General features: G+C 37.5%; 1 protein-coding gene across 6 annotated transcripts in view; it reads right to left on the reverse strand.

Annotated features, from left to right (window-relative positions):
- Positions 1 to 1560: 1560 nt before the first annotated feature.
- The window catches only part of GLRB (glycine receptor beta), a 69954-nt gene continuing 46275 nt past the window's right edge, over positions 1561 to 25239 (reverse strand). For 5 of the 6 annotated variants that reach the window (XM_042829767.1, XM_042829766.1, XM_042829764.1 and 2 more), the window contains 5 exons: positions 24606 to 24688; positions 21793 to 21933; positions 18418 to 18570; positions 12307 to 12599; positions 1561 to 3476 (listed from right to left, as the gene is read on the reverse strand). In XM_042829767.1, the coding sequence (XP_042685701.1) occupies positions 3180 to 3476; positions 12307 to 12599; positions 18418 to 18570; positions 21793 to 21933; positions 24606 to 24688 (967 nt within the window). In that variant the 3' untranslated portion in view covers positions 1561 to 3179. The remainder of the gene's footprint in view (positions 3477 to 12306; positions 12600 to 18417; positions 18571 to 21792; positions 21934 to 24605; positions 24689 to 25239) is intronic. The other variant, XM_042829769.1, reaches the window with a different exon arrangement.

The following is a 25239-nucleotide window of genomic DNA, read 5'->3' on the forward strand; positions in this document are numbered from 1 at the left end:
CACCTCTACTACCAACGTGCTCTTTATAAGCTTCTTATAACCTCTACTACTAATCAAATGTCTTATTTCCTGCATTTTTAAACCATACCGCATGGCAGGTTTCCATAGCTGTCCACTGATTTTGTGTCCAACCATTTAAAAATAATTAGCTTTTTTTTTCATAGTGTCAAGTAATATTCCATACTTTCTATACAGTCTTATACTTGCACCTCTTTCTGGAAATAAGTCAGCAGACAGAACTTTACAACTAGAGGGTGCTGGAGGACCACAATGCGATATGATACGCAAAACTCAACGACCTTTAGAGGAAAGAGGCAAAATAAATCAATTATTACTGTTCAGTAGGAGAAGTTAATACATTCTGAGCTAATTCAAAAACTGCAATATTATCTTTATGAGTAAAAAATATTATTACTTTATAGTTGATAACTGTTTTTTAAAAATTGCTATTAAACTTTGCTTCTGTCCTTAAGTCTTTGTGCTGTAATGAATGAAAAGTCTTTATCTTAGTAGTACACATTCTTTTCCTTCCTTTTGTTTGAGCTGGAAAGCAATTACAGTGAATTATTGATTAATTTTTTTTTTATGATAAAACACAAAACCCATCAAGTAAGCAGGAAAGCAAGAAGGAACAAAGATTAATTTAACAATAAAATCTGTAATTGTGATTATACAGATAAAATGTGGACATTAATTACAGATGAATCATTTAATAACATTTCTAACAAGAAAATTATCTTCCAAAAGTCATATAATTTCCAATACATATAATTGTTTTTTTGCCTTCCAATGCTGTAAGAAAAAATACAAGTATGAGAATAAATAATGTCTATAAATATAGCACTCTGATGTATGTATAAAAGTCACCCCTCCCTTCCTCTCTTTGAGTTATCCTTATTGCTTCTTAAGGTCCCTAGCAATTCTGTAAATACTTTTCAACTCTGAAACTTCATACTAGACCTCAGTGAGAACCACTTTTCCCCCAGTTCAACACTGGGGAACTCATTATTTCTCTTCCATAACATTTCTTACTTCCTTTCCATTTCCTCTTTATCAGAAAGAAATCCAAAGGACAAACTCTGGCTGCCTAGTAAAGAAAATCTCCAAGAGAAAATGGCAAGGAAGCTCAATGAAAGCATGCAACCTTATTGCGAACAAAAGACCTCTTCTGCCCAAACACGAGTTGCAGGAACAAAAGACATCTGCAGTAGTTTGTATCACAAAAAAGATGTTAGGCCAACCATCAGCAATAACTTCCAAGATGGAAGGCCAACCATGCTTTTTAGGTGGCAGTAATATGAAATACAGCCGTTGCATGGGCTCCATGCAAAACCAGTACTGGGCTGTTGATCATGAAGTGGCAGTGGCTAGAAAACCACTCTTAACAGATCCATCAGGTGCCCAGTGAAGCCAGTGTGACCTAATTCTCTCCTTCTATATTTCCACTTTCAACCTTCTGGTTATACAGGCTCATTGTACATCCACAATGCTCTCGTGGCAGGGAGCAACACGAGAATGACAGGAGTCCTTTGTCTCCCTCTGGCTCAACGCATTCTATAATAGAACTGCAGCATGACAAATGTGAATTTACCTGGTTTTTTACCTTATGGAATATTTTGGGTATTTAATCCTGTCCTTTCCAACAATCTATATTCCCTTTAATGATTTGCCAACCTATCAAGAACTGTCTTATTTTCATATTTCAACTACATTTTTTTATGCCCCAGTTTTACAATTGGAAACATGTTTCTCTACAGTATGTTGTCTAGAGCAGAAGATGTAGTCTCTTTGTGCTCTCAGGAAACATACACTACTTGGACTACTTACATACAAGCAGCTTTCATTTGAATGTATTTTACCTCATTACTTGCTCTTACAGAGTAGTATACTGTGGCACCAATGGAGACCATAGGTACAGATTCCTGCCCTATGCACCCTGGGGAATCCATTTTTCTGGTTTTCTCTGGAAAAAAAAAAAATAATAATGGAGAACAGCCCCTAATCAAACTGTTTCAAGCACAGGATCTTATTTTCCAACAAGTAGCAGCCAAGTAAATGAACTGGGGAGAGCAGTCATCAATTAATACACAGGCGTAAGAATTCATGTGTGTTTAATAGACTTAGATCCTTGGACTTCTAGCTAGCTAGATGTTAGCTCAGATCATCTGTGCTACAAAAGGCAAACAGAAAATGTGTAACTAGAGTTAAAACGGGATTTCATCATGAAAACAAATAGTTTCTTTAAACCATGGGCTTTCAAGAGGATAAACAAAGCAAAATGAGTAAGACATATCAGATTCAACAAAAAAATTAATTGTGACTTTTCGCTGTAGGCTTGCAAGACACTGGAGAAGATGAGCCAGAGAACAGACCAATGTAAAAATGTATAATAGAAACAGATACTGAACAGCATCTTGTGGTGTTTCTCCAAAACTCCAGATACCTTCAGTCTAGAAAGCCGACTGTTCGACACATCTAGCTTGTGTCTAAGGAAGAGTCAAAATTGGGCACAATGCTTAACAGTAAGCATATTCTAACACATTTTTGAAGTGTGCTTGCTTGATGGATGCAATTGCTTTTTTTTCCCCCCTAAATTTTACAAAACTGCTGATTTTGATTACAAAATCAGCAATTATCTGACCTTCATTTTTCCACATAGACAAGACCAGCTTATTCAATCCTGCCTTCACTTACGACGCCTAAGTAACAGGATTCACAACTTAGCTTTTTCTTCACCAGTGCCATCTAAAATTATACAATAACAAGATGTGTTTTTTCTCAGAAAGTCAGCAGAAAAGCTTTTAAATACTACATATACTAGAATACTGATTTTAATAATACTCAACGTGCACATCAGTTTCATTATCAGAAACACTTTAAATCTCTGTATGTTACTAGTAACTGAAGGGAGTTATTCAGCTTTATAATGTCGTATGCGTTATCTTTTATATGTTCCTAAAGCAAGATGTATGCTGTACATTTATATACAACATTGGTAGAAGCACAGACATTGCAGTGTCATGCTTTCAAATCTCAGATGCCATATTTTAAGTACAATCGCATGGCATCAAAATGCAACATATTGCTTTGCAAATGCACTTCACACGTCGGCCTTCATGACAGGGAAGGGATATGAAATGGATGTATTTTACAGGTGAAAATAATAAATAAAAGATTCATCATAAATATATGGACCAATATATGACGTTGAAGAACAAGAAGCAAAAAGGAAACAGTGCTCTCGCGTAAAGATCAATTCTCTTTGCTGCTGATGGAATGACTGGCTTGGGAGGAGGAGGCTTCTTGTTGCTCTTGGCTTGAGACTTTCCGAGCCCATTGTTGACTTCAATGGGTTTCCCATAACAGTCATAATTTGATAACTCAAAATCTCTTGGCAAGCTTCCAACAATGCTGAAATCGTTGGATCTCAGATCAGATTTCGAAGTGCAAACTTTTTTGCATCTGGTCTCACCAACCTACGAAATAAAGAGGGAAGGAAATCATGTTCTACTCACCATAATTCATTAACAAACTTAATGTAGATGCTAGAGAACACTGCAAACAAACATACAGGAAATTACTTGTTGATAGGGATACATTACATCAGCCTAATTTGCTGAATGGTTGCATTATAAAGTACTTAAGCATCATCAGTCAATCATATAAACTAATCCAAACATTCATAATTGTGTAATTTTTCATGCACAAGGTGCCTCTCGCTGTGCAACCTGCTATAGTTAGACGCCTTCATTTTAAGGTGACAGAAGAGGAGAGAATATTTTAGTAGAGAATATTTTTGGAAACAGATTCTGTGCTGATGAATCTGCAGGAAAGACACTATTCAGTGCTTACTTTTTTTTTTCTTTTTTTTTTTTTTTTTTTTTTCCAAATGCTCAGAATTAGCTCTAAAATTCAGATTTTGATCAAAAAAATTATTAAATCTGTTCTGATTCTACGTACTAGCCAGCTCAGGATTGTTAATCTCACCCTGGGTGATAACCTTGTGAAGTGAAAAGACACCTTCTTTGTACTGGAAGTCACTGACACCTCTCTAAAGAAGGTAACCAGGATGTGACAGCACTCCAGGTACTTCCTATTGATATCTGGGAAGTCACTGGAAAATGTAAATTAACAGCTGAATATATGTCTTTCCTACAGCTCTGTCAGTGTTCTTGGGTTCAAATATTGCTGCACCAACTGGTATCCCCAGGTGAATCTCCCCTTCCCACAAAGCAGACAATTCTACAAGTCTATTAGCAATATATAGAGAAAGCAATATATATATATATATATATATATAAGCATTCTGGGGGAAAAAAAAAATTCTGATCTTCCCTTCCTTGGATTTTAGAAAGATTCTATTTTAGACACAATAAATCTCAGTGAGGATCATCTCACACTATTGGGTAGCCTGAAGGAATTTGAAGACTTCTTGCAAGGCTCTGTGCTGTGTGGTTTTGGTAAATCTCTCTCACAGCATTTTCTTTTATTTGCAGTACAAAAAGCAGCAAAAAAAGAAAAAAAAAAAAAAAAAAGAAAAAAAAAAAAGAAACATAACAGCATTATTAATAATGCCATTTGTTCACATAAATGATCTGAGAGTTGAAAAACATGCTGGCTCACCAACCAGGGGATACACAGAAGCAAGTGACATTAAGATAACTGCTGGAGCTTCCTGGAATCACTGATCCACTAAACTCAGTTCTCCCCAAAGCTCCCCATTTGTGTTCCCAGCATCCTCTCTCCCCATCACAAAGACTTCAGCCTCAGCTCCCTCCATCTCTGGTTTTCTGCAGTCTGGTTCGAGATATTTGCATTATCACACTTCATAGCTTATTAAAATAATCAGAATGGAATGCAGTACCAGACTTATGAATGAATGAAAAATATCTTGAAGAATATTTTTGGCTTCTCTATGACAACTGACAAGTTATCCTTGATTAGAAGAGCTGTGATAGTCAGGTAGAGAGCTAAATTTTGGCTGGGGCTTTCACTCCCATTGCTGACAGTGATGACTCTCTGCAAGGTGGAGGAGAAGCAAGGCAGAATTGCTTCAAACAAGAGTGAACCTCCTCAGGTTTGCCAGACGTATATTTATTAGGAAAATAGTCTATTTCAAAAGCAATACACTAAAACTGAGGTGAGGGCTTCACCACAAAAACAAGATTACGGTTCATATAAAAGAGAAGTTTAATATGAACTTATTAAACTTAAACATATAAAAGAAGAAGACAGCTATTCCATGATTGTACAGCAAGATTATGTATAAAAGCTGCTGAATTTGTTTGCCTGTCTTCAAGGAGCTGACATCCAGAAGCAGTGTTCTGTACTCAAGTAAAGAATATTGTTCCTTCATTCCTTATTTATCACACTTCCTCATGGTCAAAACTGGTAACATTTAATAGGTTATATTGTTGTGAGAAATAGGTTTAATAGGTTTAATAGGTCAATATGTTGTGAGAAACAGAATCATGTAAGGAATTACAGACTTCTTTTCGGATTTGAAAACTTACAGTCCATTCCTCATACTAGCAGAGTAAAACAGTAAAACTCAGTGATGTTAATTGTTGTCTCTGTGCTCTCATAAGACAACGTGGAATATTCCTGTCCCACTCCAATTTCTAAGAATTGTTCTGGTACAGGCTTTTACAAGTCAGTTCTCATTTGCTTGCAAGGAGAGCTGAGGGAACAGCTTCTAGGTCACCTATCCCTCACAAGTGGAAGATTGCTCACAACACATTCACACAGAGCCCTGCTTAGTTTAGTACCAGCTGATTTATCATGGTGACCCAAATTTTTCTTGTAAGAGTAAAACCTGGCCCCAATTTTTCTTTTCTAAGCATATGCTTCTATTATATTTAAAAATAAATAAATACATAAAGTCTTTCATCCACACAATTCAGTGTGATTCTATTTTCTAATTCCATTGCTGCCTGGACATATTTTTTAATTTCTTCCCATTCACCCCTTCAGCTCTCCAATATTTCTGTTGCTCACACCCACAGCCTTCTTTAAACCAAGTGAAGTAATATATATTAAATGTAGATTAAGTGCATTTAATTAACCCTGACTGTGCTAGAAAGTGTAATGATACTCATGACACCTACTAAAGATTACATGGACAGTATCTGTGGAATATGATGGTAGGGGACTTGAGTAAGTCAAAAAGACTTTACCAAAGATTTGCAAACAAAGTAAAATTAAAGGCTTCCCGCATCTCTTATAAACTTTCAACTCCATGCTGACACAGAATGTGGCCCTGGAAAGGATTTGCTATTGTTTTTCTTGCCCTACCTCAGCACGGTGACCTGTGCCTGGCCAGCAGGAGGGTCCCAGATCCATAGCACTGGGGTTGGAAGCATTTGCGTGGGGACAAGGGAGTGAGTGCCACATCCAAGACAGAGCCTGGAGCTGCTCTTCTCCTGCCAGTTTAGATGCAGAGAAGGGCAGGGAAAGGCACCAGGGCTCTCTCTTGAGGCTCAGCCCAAATACAAGCTTTGTACCACAGTTCCCACCAGAGATAGGCTTCCTAAAGTAGGTCTGGTATGGCTGGTGCGCAGCTCAGAAGTATCTAAAAAGGGCTCCCAGAAGCCAGAAGGTCTGTTGCAACGACCCATTCTCACCTTCTCCAAAATTCAGGCTGGCGGGTGCTGCCCACAGCTGCAGTCCTGGATCACTTAACATTAGATTTTCCTTTAAAAACATCCCAAAGGGAGATTTTTTTTCCACCACCTTGTTCTCTACAAACATATGTGCCTTATTTCATTTCTAACCTGAGTTTATTTGGCTTCAATTTTCAGTCACGAAGCATGACCATACTTAGCCTGATTAACTGCTGGTACTTACAGACGGTAACAAATCTAACCTTGACTCTGTACAATTCAGATGATGTAATCATGCTGACACACAAAGCCAAACATTCTTCACAGTTTCATTCCTCCATTCTATTACCTCTGCCAAACAAACTGATGATCTTTAAAAAAAACCATACAATTTGATTAAACAAACGTGCAGATCACCTTTCATTTCACTGACCATTTTAAAGTAGTAACAAATAGGGAAATTAATTATGAGTAAAGTTAATCATAATTAATAATTATGAATAATTATTATTATTCGGCCCCCTGTGATCTATTTAATATTTTCCACTGATTGATGTCCATCTTGTAATTATTCAAATTATGTCACCCTGCCTTTAAAAGTACTGGAACAAAGTTAGCTTCTCACAGTCATCTGGACCCGTCGGAGGTTCGCCGCCCCATTTAAAAGGATTTATTATTAAAAAAATCAACATTTATATTCCACAGCACTCCTGGACCAGTTCTGTATAAAATCTTAGAGGAAACTTTACCTGACATCCTGGTTTCAAAATGTCTGACTTGAATAGCTACTGTTTAACATCCTCATTACCTGCTGTCAATGGAAACTAGTTCATCATTTGATTGGATGTACTCATCTTTCTCCCAGAAAACTGGAACATTTTATCAACACTTTTGTCTTTTCTGCTAACTCTTGACTGTCTTTAGTAACGGACCAATATTCTTTTTACTGCTGTTTTTGTTTTGTTTTACTGTTGATATACATGTAAAATAACTTTCTGTTGCTCTTTTGATCAACCTGTTCTTTGAGTAATCTGTTCTAGTGGGAGGCGTCCCTGTCTGTCACAAGGGGGTTGGAACTAGATGATCTTAAAGGCCCCTTCCAACCCAAACCATTCTATGATTCAGTTATGCTGACCATATATCTGCATTGTTATATGCCTTTGAGTTTCTTTTTTTGTTTTGTCTTTTTTGTTGTATCTTTTTCTTACCTATTTCCAACATTTACTGGATTTCGAGTTACATTAGCTGCTATCAGCATCTCCTTTTGCCACTAAGAATAGAATAGAAATGCTTGTAGTTGAGTTAGTTTTCAGTCACTGGAGAGTTTTCAATTGTTTTCTTCAGTTTTGTTTACAATTACTGTATCTTTCCTTCTGTTCTATAGCTGTTTTGAATGCTCTTAGCTCACCAGAATCATTCATATTTTTTGTTCAAATTCTTCCAGCTAGATGAGAAAAGAAATGATTTTCAAATATGTAAAATCTGTCCTTTCACAACACCAAAAATATAGAACTCCGCTAAATTTGTTTTGTGCAAATAGAACAAAGACTTTTCACTTCACTGCTCATCCCATGATCAAGTCTTCTTTCTCTGTGAGAATGAAGCATAAATTGGTTTCAAGGATTTATGAGATGAGAAACGCACTGTCAAAGATTTCTGGCAAATCTTCAAACATGAGATAGCAGCAGCAGCCTCTCAAGCTCAGCACGAGTCCTGAAGGTTGAAGTGCTTCCCCACTGTAGCAAAGCTTTCACTCCCTGCCCTACACAGCACTTCTTCTCTGCCACAGAATTTTCTCTTCTGTTGAACCCAAACTCTTTTGGCATGCACATGTCACTGGTCCGGCTGTGCAAGAGTCCTCCATATCAGATGAAGGAGTAGCTGCAACAAACTTTATCTTTCTTGCACTTGAAGACTGACCTGGTTTCTTGCTTTCAGCATAATAATAGGTTTAGATCATCAATGAAGTAATGACTGTTGAGCATTAGTGGGTATTCAGACTGAGTGTGTTCTGTTCTGCCATCAGCAGGAACTTGCTATCCCAATCCATATTACTGTGTTATCTGCAAACTGTCATTACCCCACTAGCAGAAAAGTAAAACAAAATATCACGCAGTCACAGCCTAGCTGAGGTTGGAAGAGAACTCTGGAGATCATCTAAGTCCAGCCCCCCTGCTCAAATTAGGGTCAGCGAGAGCAGATTGCTCAGGGCTTTTCTGCAGCCGTGTTCTGAATGATCTCTAAGGATAGATACGTGACTCACTAGAGCAGAAAGTACCTACCCTGTACCTGAAATGCTGTCAGCAACTATTAAAATAGACTGCAGCCTGTGGTTTTCCACACAAGATAAAATGCAAACTGGATTTATGGCAGCTCTATGAGAAAAATCTGAGTTTAGAGTACTACTTGAAGGGAAAACACAGAATATGAAGATCAGGTCACCACAGGTCACCACCAATGGTCCAGTATATTATAAATGAAAATCAATTAGAGATGAACAAGATGCATATCAGGTTTCAGAGCCTAGAGGCAGCTCAGACAAGACAAGGCAAGCAATAGCACTACTTCTCTTAAAAAATAACTAGGTTTAGAGCTATTACCACCACTTGCACAGACCTATTCATCACCTGCCAGAACTATTCTTTTAGCAAATGTTCACTTCAGTCATCAGTGCATTACCTGTGGGGGACAGCTTCTAGAAATGGGCTTGATGAAAATGTGACTTTTGCAGTGGAAAGGTGTTGTTATAGTTAACCATGCAATCATTCCTTGTAATCAATGCCACCAGTGAAAGAAAAAAGAAACTGATTCATCTTCCAGACATTTCCCTTTTTACTTGTTCTCATCATGTATGATGTTGCACTGCTAGGAAACACACTCAAACTCCTTCTGAGGATTCCCAGTAAAAAAAAACAGTGCCAGCAGTTACCACCAGGCTGCACCATTTCCTCCTCTGCTTGCAACTGCAGCTATGTGCAGTCTCTATGTACAAGGAGCCAAATAGCTCTCATGTCTTCTAGCCTTTACAGCTCCTAACAAAATCAGCAGAACTGCTTCTATTGAATTTTTTATTTTTTTCCTACAGTTTCAGGGTGATCTTGCCAGAATGTACCCACTGAATTTACTCACACAGACACTGATAAACCTCTGGGCTTAAGATGGCATTGATCTCTGAAGGGCTCTTGCTGGGCAGGGGTCATGAGCCAGAAACTTTGAAGCTTGGCTTGTGTTTGCAACACACAGCTTTACTTCAGCCAGTACCCAGGACTTGGCAGAGAAGAAAATAAGCTATGCATCCATAGGGGAATTTCTCAAATTGTGAACACTGTTTTCATCCTGCCATCATCTCTAATGCTGCTGGTGAGCATCAGTCACTATCACTGACTCTCCTGACACGACACAGTGCTGGAAGTGCTTTCAGCTGAGAATTTCCAGGGGAATATCGCCAGGCTCTGATACAAGGGACCACTTCTCCTTACCTTCCATTACAAACGGCATCAGGCTGCAAATTTTTAGGATGTACAGAAAAATTTTCAGCAATTAAAAAGTATTTAAGTATGATCTTTGCTTTGACTTGTTTTCTTAAATAATATGAAAAATAGGCATATTGTGAAGTGAGATAAACTTGATTCCCCTCTAACAACTTCTGGCTTTATTACAGTACCTCTTCATTAATATCTCAAATAACAAAGTGCTTCACATGGGCAATGCAATCATTCATGCTTGCTGTTTTTCCCCACTAGGAGTCTCGTGCTTCCAGATCTTTCCCGTTGGCTTTATCTTTGAGCCTCATTCAATTTCAAATCCAGCTAGTGAAATTTACAGCTATGCCCTCTCTTTTTCCTTACTATCACCTTGGTTTCATGAACTTGGTGCATTCAGATTTCTGTATGACTCTTGTGAGGAAAGAATTAGAACATCCTCAAATACTTCTGCTCTTTCCAGATATTTATCACAGTATGTGTTCTCTCCTCAAACACAAGCCTGATGAGAAACAGCTCCTGACGTTCTGGGACAGCACTCTGGCTTTCATATTCTGCCTTTCAATATACAGTTTTTTCCATTATCTGTTTCTTTAATATTTCCCTCCCTTGCATATTTGCCATATGACAAATGCATTCTTTACTTGATGGTTGCTAACTCTGTATGTGAGCCAGCCAAATGCTGTGGGGCAGACCTAGATTTGGATTAAGAGTCAGAGCTACTGAAAGATTTAGAACTATTTTGATTTAGAAGAGTAGTGCAGCCTTCCAGTGGTAAAAACTGTCAAAGTATTCCTAAGCAGTAGCTAGGGCAGAGAGGGAGCTTTCAGCTGAGTATATTTATAGTGCTCAAATATATAGGATAAGGTGCATCTACAGATGCACATGTGGGCTTAAAGTCACGTTTATCTATTTAAATGTATAATTTGTTTGAAAGATGCTAAGTATCCTAGATGCTCGAGCATCCTAGAGATGCTCAAAATCTAAAAGTAATTCTGCTTATTTATAACGTCCAAAAATAGACTCAGTGATCCAAACACTAAGCTGTGAGAAATTTGTCATATCTTTACCTTACCAAAATAAAACGCACTGCTTTGGGGGAAGTGCTTCAGTTGTAGACAAATGTTTTGTATGTGATTCTGAGCCATTTATCATAACTAGCGTTCCTCAAAGCTTAGAAATAAACTGTGCACTCAAACCTACCTTCTTGGGGAAAAAGATTAAAATATGACATGATAGCATAGATGACAAAAGTCATCATTTTATACTCCTGGATAGGACAAGCTCCCATGCCGCTTGCTGCTGAATGTGGTTGTCTGCCAAAACAGTTCTTAGGAGGCTCTATCAGATGAGAATCATGGTAGTCAAGTGCACTGCTCTGTGCCATCAGCAGCTTCTCTGACCTGGGGGTAATTAGTAAGGAGGCAATGCCAGCTTTACACTAGGGCTGGGTTTCTGCTATCCTGGCCAAATACCTTTTATTCTGCACATCTAAATTGTAGAGATACTGAAAACTGTAAGACACATTCATATTCCACATATTGTAGCATCATGTATTTTCTTCCACAGAAATGAGGGTAGATGGCCTGGGATGTCTGGTAACTCTCGAGTTATACAGAAAACTTTGGCCTAAACTAAGATGCTGAACTAATCTTTATTCATAGAATGAGCTCTGATCAATTTAGCCATACTCCATCTAGCAACAGAAGAAACGCAGGAAATGTTTGACAGACAAACAGACCTGTCTTTTATTTACAAATGCCAAGACTTCTGAATCCCTGGCTGTAGAGATTCTTTACATGCAATGCAGTGCAGCTGTGGCTGTTCCAAGAAAAGCCATGAGATGCTGATATTTGAGTATGCTCTCAACAAATACTGACTGAAAGTCTTGTCCTCTCAATAGTTACAGTTTGACAGCTGCTATTTATTATTAAAAGAAAAAGAGCAACTGTAAATCTGCTTGCTTCTTTATTTATCTAAAGCTCAGCAACAAGTACAGTACTAAGGTATTACAAAGAAATAAACATTTCATTTAGCACATCTGACACCAAATCTTAGGGACCATTTGCTTAGATGGCCAGCCATTAATTACCAACATGTTCTTAGCATCTTGGCCTCCTGTAAGTTTATGTATTGTTCAAAACTATTATAGCAGTGTCTTTCTGGAACTATGTTAATATAGGATAATGCTGATTTTGCATACACAGCTTAGCAGCTCTTACCTGTAAAGTGCTGATGTGGACAGGAGTCCCTGTGCCATTCACAGTGTTCTTCTTGGCAGCGTTTCCACCCTTTCCTTCAGCTTGTTCTGCCTTGGCAATCTTGGCTTTTTCAGCTTCAATTCTCTTTGGGTTGTTTAGCATTACCTGAACCACTGCATACTCCACCAATGATGCAAACCCAAAGAGGAGGCAAACAATCAGCCACACGTCTAAGGCCTTCACATAAGACACTTTGGGAAGTTCAGCAGCAAGAGTAGTACATTCAGATGCCAAGCTGAGCACTGAGAAAATACCTACAGAACGAAAAATGCAGCATTAATTAACACAAACTTAGCCTTATCAACACCTGCTGTGCTCCTCTTCTGAAACAGACAACACTGAATGATGAGTTGTAACAGCAAATGGGACTTGACAAAGTGGTAGGTATATTTTGCACATGTGTACATGCCTGCAGTTAATGAACAAATTCAACACTTACGCAGGATACTGTCAGTGACAAATTATTAATAATGAGTATCTTTGTTTTACAAACAGAGAAATGAATGAAGCTAAACTAGCTGCTGTGGTTTTCCTGCCACAACACTTATCATACAATCGGAAATGGGTTTTCCAGAGACTTAACTGACAGTGTGCATCTAATTCTGGGAACATAGAAGAGAAATAGATGGCATCTAAATCAAAAAACTCCAAGTCCTTTAAATGAGATTTGAAGAATCACTGCTGTCCCAGCACTGTGCTACAGCAGGAGAAGTTTTCTGAATGATCCATCCACAAGCGTAACATTTAAACCTGACAGGGCACTATTTTTAAAGTGCACCCTAAAAAGTCTGTGCTCTGTGCTCACAACTTACTGTGAAGATGAAAACACTGAGTTGACCAAAGGTCTGTGAACACCCCTGCTTGAGTTATCAGTATAAAGAGGAAGCTTTCTAGATAAAGGGCTTTTGAAGAAGCCCTTAAGTACATCCACAAAGGGTACTGAAAGGTCACACATCTACGTTTCAATAAGCACTGCTCCTCACAAAGCTTCCAAACATCACCATTAACACAGGGCTCACATCACAAGAAATAAAATACAAGCGTGATCTCAGATTCCCCACAGGCACCTGGCCCATGGGAATAGTAGCTCCATTTGGAAAAAAAACAACACAGATGTTTAAAAGTGGTTGTCACATAGAAAAAACTTATTTCCATCCAGATCAGAATTTTTTTCTGAATGCTAATGATAAAAATCATTTTCAGTTATGAGTGGGCAGCTTCATGAACTGACATCTATAGAAAGGGATGCTCAAGAGCAGATGCTCAGTTAGCTTTAATGTTTCTTATAAGGGTCACATGTGCTATACAAACCATTAGAAAAATTATTTTGTAGACCTTTTCTTTAGATCCATTTAAAGTAAGTGAAAATGTAAGAACACTAATAAAGCTGAAAATACTTATACTGGCCTACTAAAATCTGAAATTCTAGCTGATCACAACTACCAAACATTCTATTGTTACTGTCCCAGCTGGAATTCAATACGATCGATAACTTACTTTGATATGGATCTCAAGCAGGCAACTTATTAGCTGCTAAGACACTGAAGAGAAAGTGTAAGTAAATAATTATATGATTTTAAACACAAAATTTTATGGTGTTTTATTTAAAAACGTGTGATATCAATAAATAATTCTCAAGCTAGTTTTGTTTGTCCACTGTGATTAACAAAGAACGGTCAGATGTTTTCTGTTGAGTCAAAATGAACAAGGCAAATACCGAACAAATAAACCTTAGTCTCTACTCTGGCTTATTTTTGAACTACTCTATCAAGTAAAAAAACCATAAGGACAAGAAGCAAGAAAAGTATAGTTCACTTTTTATTTATTTACTTATTTATTTTCAATGACCAACACCAGCTGGTCTTGGCAGGCTGAACACTAATTATTGATCACTGTGAAACGTCATAAAAAGTGCAAATATAAAGGGTAATGTCTTTTAACACGTAAAGGACACTTCTTCCTATCTGCAGCTTTCTGCTGCTAATTTCCATTTGTTGGAAGGATGAAACCTTCATTCTCTGAGCAAGAGAAACTAAAGAAAATCTTTTAGGTTTTCAAGACAACACTGAAATAAAACAGAAATATTCTACCAAGCAGATCAGAGCTGGCCTTGCCTCAGAGACTCTGTACCAGAGCTGTAAGTCGCATTTCTGACAGTACCTATTGAATACGGTGCAAATAGCACAGCTCCAACATAGCTGAGGAGAATGAATAAATAAGCTGCAAGATAACCTGGTAAAAAATAATTCTTAAAATGAGAGTGGTGCGTCAGGGAGGAAATCTCCATGTTCTTCGTAGGGACAAAAAGGGGAAGGGCTTTAGTTCCCCGATACAAATTTGGGAATGCTGGCCTTTCTAAGAAACAAGCCTGCATTTTTTTTCCCTAGAGCACGATCCGTCTTGATCGCACAGTGTGTCCACCTGCCAGCTTTGCACAGAGGCAAGAACTACATCCTCTTTCTTTCATTTAATAAGTCACTTACATCCAGCATCCAGTCATCTCAATATAACCAAACAGTTTAACTTTACAGGAGCTGCAGTACAAGATTTGACCCGCTGCCAACATGCTATTCGTATTTCAGTGACGTAAGAACCTAATAACTAATTAATCCACTCACAGAAATTTCTTCTTCATCCCTATCATGAAGGTTAGTAGCTCACTGCCTACAGCATGATTGCGTAGAGCTCCTATCTTAAAAATACCACCAAAGGTTACACGTGTATAATATCACTAAAGCACTTCAGAGCATACTGCCAGATAAATAAATCTCCCTTTTCCAAATCTATCAAACTTAACTAGCCTCAGCACTATCTGCTGGCAATGAGTTACAAAGGTTAATTTTATGCTGTATAAAACAGCATTTTCTGTTTTGTATTACTGCTTTAAAAATGTCTGGCTCCATCTCACAAACGCTATTGAAAAACATAATATTCCATCCTTCTTTCCTCATAATTTGTTATCTGCAATACATCCACTTCTCCCATTAAACTTTGTAAACTAGAAGACATAATCTTGCCAATCTTCATACTACACTGTTCAAATATATCTCAATGTCTTTCCTTTGAAACCCTGCATTTGCTGCGGTTTCATAAAATGCAATGAGTTGAACTAAGAGCTGAGTGCAGGCGTGATGGAGGGCATGTTTGGCTGCTACATATGGGGGATATGTCCCCCATCACTTCCCCAAGCTTTTAGTTCCTCCACTGTATCCCAAGCACCCTTTCACAGGAGGCAGTGTGTGCTGTGTGACTCTTACACCCTGGACTAACGCTCCATTACTCCAGGCTACTGTGGCTGCTTGGAAGTCTGAAGTCATAGAATTGCTCAGGTTGGAAAAAGACCTTAAAGATCATCAAGGCTAGGTCATGGTCAGCACCCCAACTCTAACCCCAACTCCAACACTCTAGCACCCCAACTCTAACAACCCTCCGCTAAATCACGTCCCTCAGATGCCTACAGCCTCAGGGAAGGCTGTACTCCCTTTGGGGGTCACATGGCACTGAAGATAGGAATTTTTTGAACAGACGCTGGCACACTTTCCACTTGTAAAGAACTGGAGAATCCTCCATAGGCCTCATTAAAAGCTGAAACACAAGCATTTATTTAGAAAGAAGCACTTGATGACTCCATCTTTAAATCACTTAGCCAGAGCTCTCCAGATACGTGTCCTTTGTGGAGCTCCCTACCACTGTGTGACCTAATTGAATTCAACATTATAGGTATAAAAAAGCCTTGCAACTTACTTAGAAACTAGATGGACACAGCCTTTTTCTTTGAAGAAAAAAAACACCTTTTCCCAGAAAATCAATCAATCTACAAAATCGTTTTGAGCTTTATAGTTCTTGCATTCCTAGATCAGCTAGAAACTTCTGAGATTCCTAGGCATGGCCAACAGTGGTCCACTATACTTAACTGTAAGGATAACTGTATTAAGATACTCATATGCAAATCTGAAGTAGCTTCTCACCTAATGAGGTATCTTACCAACCATTACAATTGTAATGACAACTGGTAACACTTTCTTGTGAGCAGACATTCACTTGACACAGAAATGTTTATCTTGTTAGATTTCAAGATCAACTTTCTTTAAGGATGCAGAAAGAAGAGCCAGCTTGCTGCCCTTGTGCAAACTGGAGAAAAATAAATCTTAATGCAACCATGGCGTTATCAACCTGCATTATTAAATACTGACTCATGACTAAAGGATGGTCAGATTTAGTGTCTGTTGCTTCTCTGGGGATTGAGGAAAAGTTACATAGCCAGGCCGATGGTAAATATCTTTGAAAATGCATTATATCATGGCAATATATAAAAGGAGCAAGCAAACACTTAAAAACAGATAAACAGACAAATAAATAAGCATGCGTGTTTAGTCACAAACACATCCATGCTATATAAATCATCCCTATGCTTCTTACAAATCTCACATATAATTGATAAACCTGACTGGCCAGCTATTCGAAACACAGGATTATAAAAGTAGAAATGCTTTTATAATGATAAGGTTTTGATCATATTGGATCTCATTATATGAAAACTAACTCCAGTTCTCATTTCTATCTTTTTAATTGAAGGCATGGTATAATTTCTCCAGACTGATTTTTTTCGTTCATGTAACATCTTATGCTTCATGCTATGGAAATCATCCCTAGTAGCTTTCCTGGTGTATTTGTTACTCGCTATCAAACTAATATGAATTGTGACTGCTCCTCAAAAACTATCAGTATTTTTAAAGATCAAGAAAAATAAAGTTGTTTTGTATTCTGAAACAGTACCCTGTAAAAGAGATACATACAATAAATGTAATGAAATATGTTTTCATTACGTTTAATTGGAGAAAGGAAGCAAACTGTAGCAGAAAACCCTAAAGCAGCATTTTAGTCTTGGTGCAAGCTCTTTGTTTATTTTGGCAATCACATCAACGGAGAAGGAAGAGACATGGTAGATGTCCTGAAAGTGGAGCAGCACAGCTCAGACTAAGGCAACTGCAGGGACATTTCAACTTAACAAACCTGGCAGGAATCCTTCCTGTTCCGTGGAGATTTCAGACTCTACTGATCAGTCTGGGATGGTGACAGGGCAGACCTTGCCCCTAAGGATCTCGAGTGCTTTCAGCATGTGTTCATGCATGTGAGGCTGCACAGGACTTAGATCCAGATGAGATGTGCACGTTAACGTGTGGATGAGAGGCTTCTCAGAAAGGCCAGGGCCTGAAGAGATGCTTAAACTGCATCCTTGTGGGATGGGAAAACAGCTGAACTACATCTCCTGGGAACGTGGAGAAGACTTGGAAAATAGGGAGTGTGGAGGTGGGAGTGTCAGGGAAAGGCGAGGACAAGGAGTTCAGGGCATGAGAAAGGAGAGGTTGTGGAAGGCATGGAGATAGGATTACACATAGCAATGTCAAGATTCAAGAGCCTGGCTCCACATTTCACCATGCTCTGGTGATCTGCAGGCTGGCCCACCCCAGAGCTGGAGTCCCATGCCCTATTAAACAGTGAAGATAAGATACTATTGTTTTGATTAACTCCATGTCCTACAGTCCCATAACAAACGAACAGCCTGCCTGTTGTGCTGTGCTGAGCAGCACAAGAGGCTGAAATAGTTCATGAACTGAGTCTCTAATGAAATCAAGGATGCTAATTCTTTTCCAAACATCATTCAGTTTCTATTAATCCTCAGAAAACCTGCTACAAGAGATAGCTATTTAGATTCTTAGTCATCATCCTGCTTTCTTATTTCAAGAGTTTTTCAAATGCTCAAGTTCCTACACACTACATGCTGCCCCAGTGCCTGCAACAACAACCACAAATAAGATCTGGTAAGACCAGATTTGTCCTGGTACAGAGGAGCAGAGAGAGCATCCTCATCACATTAGCATTGCATAACAAGCAAAGCTTCAATATGGGGGTGGATTTTACACGAGTAGGAATGAGGAGGTTTCAGTGAAAAAGATGAGTGGATAATGAAAGTGAAGTTGCTTTCAGTGTCCGGCATCATGTTGTCAAAGCAACTGAGAATGGCTTGATGGTGTTAAGTGGTCTGTAACAGCATATGTGAAGGCAGGTTACCCAGTGGGACTCTTGCAGCACTTGCATCAGGATTGATCCAAAATGATAGCCAGGACAGAACAACAATTAGCAGTGTAGGAGCATAAACACCCATCATGTAAAATCCAACTTGTCTTCGTAAAGTGAAGATTACTTCTACACAAGTGTAATAACCTTTAAAGAAATAAATGCATATTAAAGTTTAATGTGCTTTGCAGGTCAACCTCTTGAGATTACTATCTTCTACTCGTTTTTCTGCTTAAGAACACAGGTTCATCGGTTCGAATTTCTTTCAGAAGGCAAATAATTTAATTTGAAATATGTTCAAAACACAAATCAATGTAACCTGTGGTTCTCTTTGTGATCTATAAGCACCCTCTGCCCTTTTCACAAAGTGTCAATAACCAGCAGCTGACACAAGCCTTATCTTGAATCTGGCTTCAACATGCAGGCCAGTTACAACCAATGGGATCTGGCAGTCATAGCAGCTTAAGCTAGTGTGAGCTTAAACTCATACGAAAATTCTACTTAGCATTAATTCACAAATAAAATGGAATAAAAACATATTTATTTAGAAAGGTTAGAATGAAAAGAGGTGATCTGAAAGTGACCCAAAGCAGAGATGCCCCCAATACTGAAAGCTGAAATAGATAACTCCTAAAATTGAAACATGCTGAATTTTTTGCAGCAAAGCTTTTAAAACATACAAACACTTCAGAAAATGTTCAACAAGATGAATTCAACAAAAAATAAAGCAGCAGATACTAGGATTTCGGTGGAGATAACAGAATACATCAGAAACTATTCTGTAATGAAGAGAAGGCATTCCTAAATTACATTAGAACAATATCAAAACTCAAGTCAATGTCCATCTGTAAAAAAAGAATTGGTGTACATCTAATTTCAAACGTAGAATCTTTGAAAAATTTATCTACTTATCTTGTGTATTTTTTAAAACAACTATCCTAGAACAATAAGTCATTTCAAAATATTGGTGAGCCTGCAGTAATCAAAACAACAACAACAAAAAATGAGAATGTTCCTTTGCTGTGTAGAAGACCTTAAATGGCATTTTGTAGTCTTCTATCTTTGCCAATATTCTCTATTTGTATAACTTCTGACTCATTTCTAGGAATTTTAGATTTTACATTCAAACAAGGGAGACTGTAAATATCATTTCTTATTCGCTTTCTGCCAGAAATGCATTCTGTGTGGCATTTCCACCACACAGATTATCTGCTGCTCTCACTGTTCAGTTGCTGAAGAACTTGTTGGATCTGTCATACATTTTGGTAAATAAGAAATAGGCTATTTGCAACTTAAATACTCAGATTATTGTTATAGACGTTCCAAATTTATTGACTCTCTACTTAGACAGGCATGATAAAACATCAGTTGATGTAAATGGCCAAAAGAATAAGTTCTCTGCAATTGGCAACGATCTCCTGCATAGGCCATACCTTAGAAAACTTGCTTGTACTTGCAACATTGCCTTTTGTTTTTCTTATAAAATCCTTAATAGAATTAATTTTAATTATGTGCATATCTGCACTGTGAAATTCCTTCAATATAAGAATTAAAGGTAAATCACACAGCTCTTGATTCCTGAAAGCAGCCTTTAAAATACTTCATCATACTTACCTATTCAATCCACATTAACGATGTATTAACTCCAGTCTTTATTATAGACTTAACATGGATGATTTTCATTTTTAAACAGAAAGGATTAGCAATAAAAGAATTACGAGAACTTTCTTAAATTTAATGTTGCAATTCCACTGAGTCTGATGGTTCTTCTAATGATCTTTTCATTAATGGTCAAATCATGTGCCCACAATAACGTGACCATCTTGCTGAGCACTTCGTAAAGTGCCATTTTAACCTGTGGTCACAAGGTGTTGGAACTTCAAAAAGCAACGCTGGCTTTCTTTCCAGTTTCATTGTAAAGCATGTAATGATTAATTCTTAGATTTATCTTTAAGATTCCAGAAATCCTAAAAATACCTAAGATGCACAAATATCAATTTTATAGATGTTTAACCTTAGGTTTATGACAAAACATAACATCATTATGCTAACTTTGACAACACAATTACAAGATAGCAATTTGGAGTAAGTGTTCCTTTCTGCCCTTGAATGAAATGGAAGTCTCTTTGTGTTACATCCAATTTTCCTATGTTTATGAATTTTACTTGGAAACTGCAAAATCAATCTATTTAATTTTCCACGACTTCATAGCCTAATTTTCCAGTAAACTCATTACTTATTTAAGAATAAAATAATTTTCTCACTGCTAAGAAACCTCTTATCATTTCCAAATTTGGATTTAAATACCAATGCTGGTTGTGCTTTCATCAATACAGCATTGTTCTGAGGAGATGTAATTTCACACTACTTTCAAATGTAAATAATCTGAGATATGGAATTATGTACTTAGTAAGCTAAGAACTCATTCATTTTGCAGATAAAAAAAATAACATTCAATTTTAATTATCTCTTTCAAACTAAATTCCTTAACTCCAAACTACTTAAAGGTTACCTGAGATCTCTTCACACTTGGAATCTAGCTCAGAAACAACTGCAAGTAACAGACTCTCAACTGCAGCTGAATGGTCAGCAAGAAACTTGAAAAGGATCTTTGCAGAAAAGCTTCAGTGCCACAGCCATCTTCATTTTAATGGGAGATTTGTGCATATGATGCAATAGCACTGACTAAAACACACACTGCTGATTTCAGTTGTTATGAAAAGTCTTGGGGTTGCCACGGAATGTGAGTAGTTTGATTAATTATAGGCAGAAATTAATTAATCAAAGTAGAAATGATACATCATTAGAAGCCAGAAAGCTCTGCAGAAATTTTTTGTCCACACTCAAATACGATCTCAGGACTGAATCATACAGAGCTGAGGACTGCAAACAGCTTTCTACAGTGACACATTTCAAGAAAACTTACAGAAAAGAAGAACCTGCAGGAAGAAACATTTAAAGTTACACTCTAATACTATCAATTTTTGGAACAAACGTTTAACGAGAAAACCCAAATTACCCTACTTTGCTGCAGGTAGCACAATTCTACATGAACTGCCCATCAGAAAAGTGCTTACAAGAACAGAAAATTACCCAGACTATAGAAACAAAATGGCAACAGCAAGATCAGGAGACATGTAAGCCAAATCAAGAAAAATATTTAATTCCATTCAATTTTCAATCTAGACTTTATGTATTTGAATTAGTTTGCAGTACTTTGTATGTATGTACTTTGTATGTATGTTAGCTAAAAGTAACCCATTTCCTCCCATAAAAATGTAAGATGTGTACTGGAATATAAATCATTATCCATAAACAATAACAGAAGGAAGCTTAGTTTTTACCATGAAAAGCACCTCTATCACCTACCTGTGCCTTTGTAGTACTTGGTACAGTTACCATATTCAATATCCTCCTTTTTAATATCAAACTGAGGCAGAGCAATTTTCTCTAACTGTACAGGATCTCCAGATTGCCAGATAAAGCGTAAGTCATCAGTTGTGTAACCAACTACAAGAAGAAAATTATTACTATTATTTAATGTCCCATCTTAAGCAAAGTAAATTCAGCAATAAAATCTAGCGTGTATGTACTTTTTTTTTTGTATTTCCTATTCAAAGAATCAGGAAAAAAAATGAGATAATCCACAACTGAATTTTTATGTAGTTCTATATTAAGATTTGCCAGGTAGGACATTATATTATTGGCAATATTACAACGATTAAGAGGTGTTTGTTACAGAAATCACTATCCAAACAAATAAAGCAGCGCTCTAGATTCCACAGCTTTAAAGTTTGCATAATCATTCATACTCCACTTCAGTAAAGCATGAAAAACATACTGAATTTCAGCTACACTCACAAGTCCAAGTAACTGCAACAGAAATTAATGCTGCACCTACTAATTTCCTGATTACCTAATTACTTGGCTTTTGTGTAAAACAACCCTTCTACTTAGTTGTTCAGGTTAAAAGCCCTGATTCATGAAATCACTGTGCTTTAGGAAATACATGACAAGAAATTCAAGTAGACATGCAGTCCTACTGAAATCAAGTCAGTACCTCAGCACCATCATAACCTCCTGAATATGGAGAGACCCCAACATACATCTAAAACATGGTTTATACAACAGCACTAGCATAACACAAGCATAACACAGTATTAAATAAATACACACTTATAGTCATGATTTTACATGCTGTTTTTCTGTTACTTTCTGCTTATTAAGAATTAACTTCACACAGAGATCAGAGAATCACAGAATGGTTTGGGTTGGAAGGGACCTTTCAGATCATCCAGTTCCAACCCCTCTGTCATAGACAGTGACACCTCCCTCTAGACCAGGTTGCTCAAAGATAATGCGCTTTATATGGGAAAAAAGCTGGGGAAATATATAAAAAGATTGAGCTGGTAGGAAGTGTTTTGTAATTCTAAGCCTCAGAAATGTTTAAAGAACCATTTTTGTTTTGGAGGATTTAAATAAACTGTTTTTATTGTTGAAAAATAGATGCCATTCAAAAAGTTAAATCGTTCATTAGCCAACTTCTTTAAGGTCAACAACAACCTAATAAAAATCACACCTCAAAGCTCCATGCTAAAAGATAATATCAAAAAATGAGTTGTCTTAAAGATCAATTCGTAAAATCAGTTTCACCTCTTTACAACATTTATCAAATCACAAAGCCGCCGAGAGCTTTTAGAATATAATTAATGGGCACTGAAAATCTTGTCCATTGGGAATGTGCTGAACTAGTGATCATAACCATAACCATACATACAGGGAACTGTTTAATAACAACTGGCTGCTTCATCTTGGAAACCTAACAACCAGAAAGACAAAAATTTGAACTGAACATATTGAAATAAAGCTGCCAATGGATAACAGAGAAAGCAAGCTCAGTGTGGGAACTGGAGGGGACAGACTGGGAGCTATAGGAGTCAAAGGAATAAAAAGGTAGAACAAAGTTCAGTTCACACTACTTTCCCAAAGGAGCAGAAAATGCATTTCTGCACCCTAATCTACATACATCAACTTAGCATGGAGAGAGACAGTAAGGTTGATCAGATTAAGTTACTGGCAACTTTTTATGAGTAGTTCTCCCTTGAAAAATTGTACTTTTTCATACTTGTAGAGAAACCCAGACTGAGAAAGTTTGAGCCAACTTCCATTACTTTCACATTAACCACCAATTTGTTTGGGTTTACCATACAAGTTTAATTCAGCTAATATATGCACAGTGGGCATACACTAAAACTCTAACACTATGGTCTTATTAGAATTGTAAGGGTAAATGCTGTCAATCAAAAACTAAATTGTATAGCTCTGATCATTATTACTACCTGGCCATCACCAGGCTGTCCTGTTCAGCTTTGTTTAACCTTGCTGTTTCCTTGCTTCTTAATCTCAGCTTCCTCAGCAGATCTGGGGCAGTAACAACAGAATAAAGCTTCTGTATTGTAGCAGCAACAGGTTGGAGGAAGCACCCTTCCTTCCCTGCATCACATTCATCCTTAGTTGAAACAAAAGGCCAGGAAAGTAGGATCAACAAGGATGGGACTACAGGACTTTTGGAATAGATGCCCTTGTACTTGGGGAGCAGGGAAGAAGATGGGTTTCAGAAGCACTTCGGCTACAACTTCCAGCATGGCATGAAAGCCTTCACTGATGAGACCTGTCTGCCCCTTTGTGAGATCAAATAACCAGGTTACCAAAAAAGGACTAGTAGGGCAGATATGCCTGCCCACATCCACAACAAATCATGAAAACATTTTGAAAAGGTTGCATACTAAAAGCTCTCAAATATTGGCATCAAGTAATTTTCTTTTCTTCCAGTACTTCAGGAGTTACCAATGACACAGTGCATCATCAACGCAAGGGGATAAAATGGACCCTGACCATGTACAAAAAAGCACAGGTTGTGGAAGTTAAAACCTCCAGGAGAAACTGTGGATTCTTTTTTTCCAAATGATACGTATCCCTGTTTTACTAAGCTTATAGCAACTGTTTTTGTAATACTAAGCAGTTGTCACTGTGCTTAACAGTGAAAGCTTGAATCAGGGTGCATGGTGACACAACCATAAGAAACGTTTTTCATGGGGAAATTCACATTGGTGGGAATCAGTGAATATTCATTCCAAGATTCATCCCAAAATGTGTTTTTAGGCAAAGATGAATTTACATACAGCTTTCCAATTGCATCTTGCAGCGCTGTGTATCCATAGGAAATAAGGTCAAGTCCAAAGGGCATGACAGAGTAATAGACAATCTAAAAATACAGAAATAGAATTTAAAGATAGGGTGAGCTGTCATGTAAGGAGTAGACTGCACTAAGAAAAAGGAAAATCCTAGGTATTTGACTTTCAGTTTCCAAAACAGTAGAAAAAAAATAACAAGTTATAATAAATAGCACTTCAAAATTTGGGAATCTAATCAGAAACTTAAGTACCTCTAAGTAGTTTAATAATGCAGTGTTAAATATACAGAATTCCACAAATTAGAGAACTACTAGTACATGGCAAAAGACATAATTTTTAGGAACAACCCAACCAAAGGTCCATACTGAAAAGAAATCTGTCTCCAGCAGTGGACAGTGGCAGACTGCTGAAGAAGAATATTAGACCAGACCAATGAGGAAATGACACTCTCCCAGATTTCCAGCAGCCTCCTTTAAGTTGTGCCTTCCTAAACCAGAAGTGAGTGATGCTTCCTTTATTTAAGACAGCTTGACAGAATTTTTTTCCTTCAAGAAGCTTCCTGTTGCTTTCTCGAATTTACTATGTAAACTTTATTCATACAAAGCATCCTGCAACAAGGAGA

This window comes from Centrocercus urophasianus, unplaced genomic scaffold (assembly GCF_019232065.1).
Source record: "Centrocercus urophasianus isolate 14NV4802_14NV808 unplaced genomic scaffold, USGS_Curo_1.0 seq_32, whole genome shotgun sequence".
Classification (NCBI taxonomy): Eukaryota; Metazoa; Chordata; class Aves; order Galliformes; family Phasianidae; genus Centrocercus; species Centrocercus urophasianus.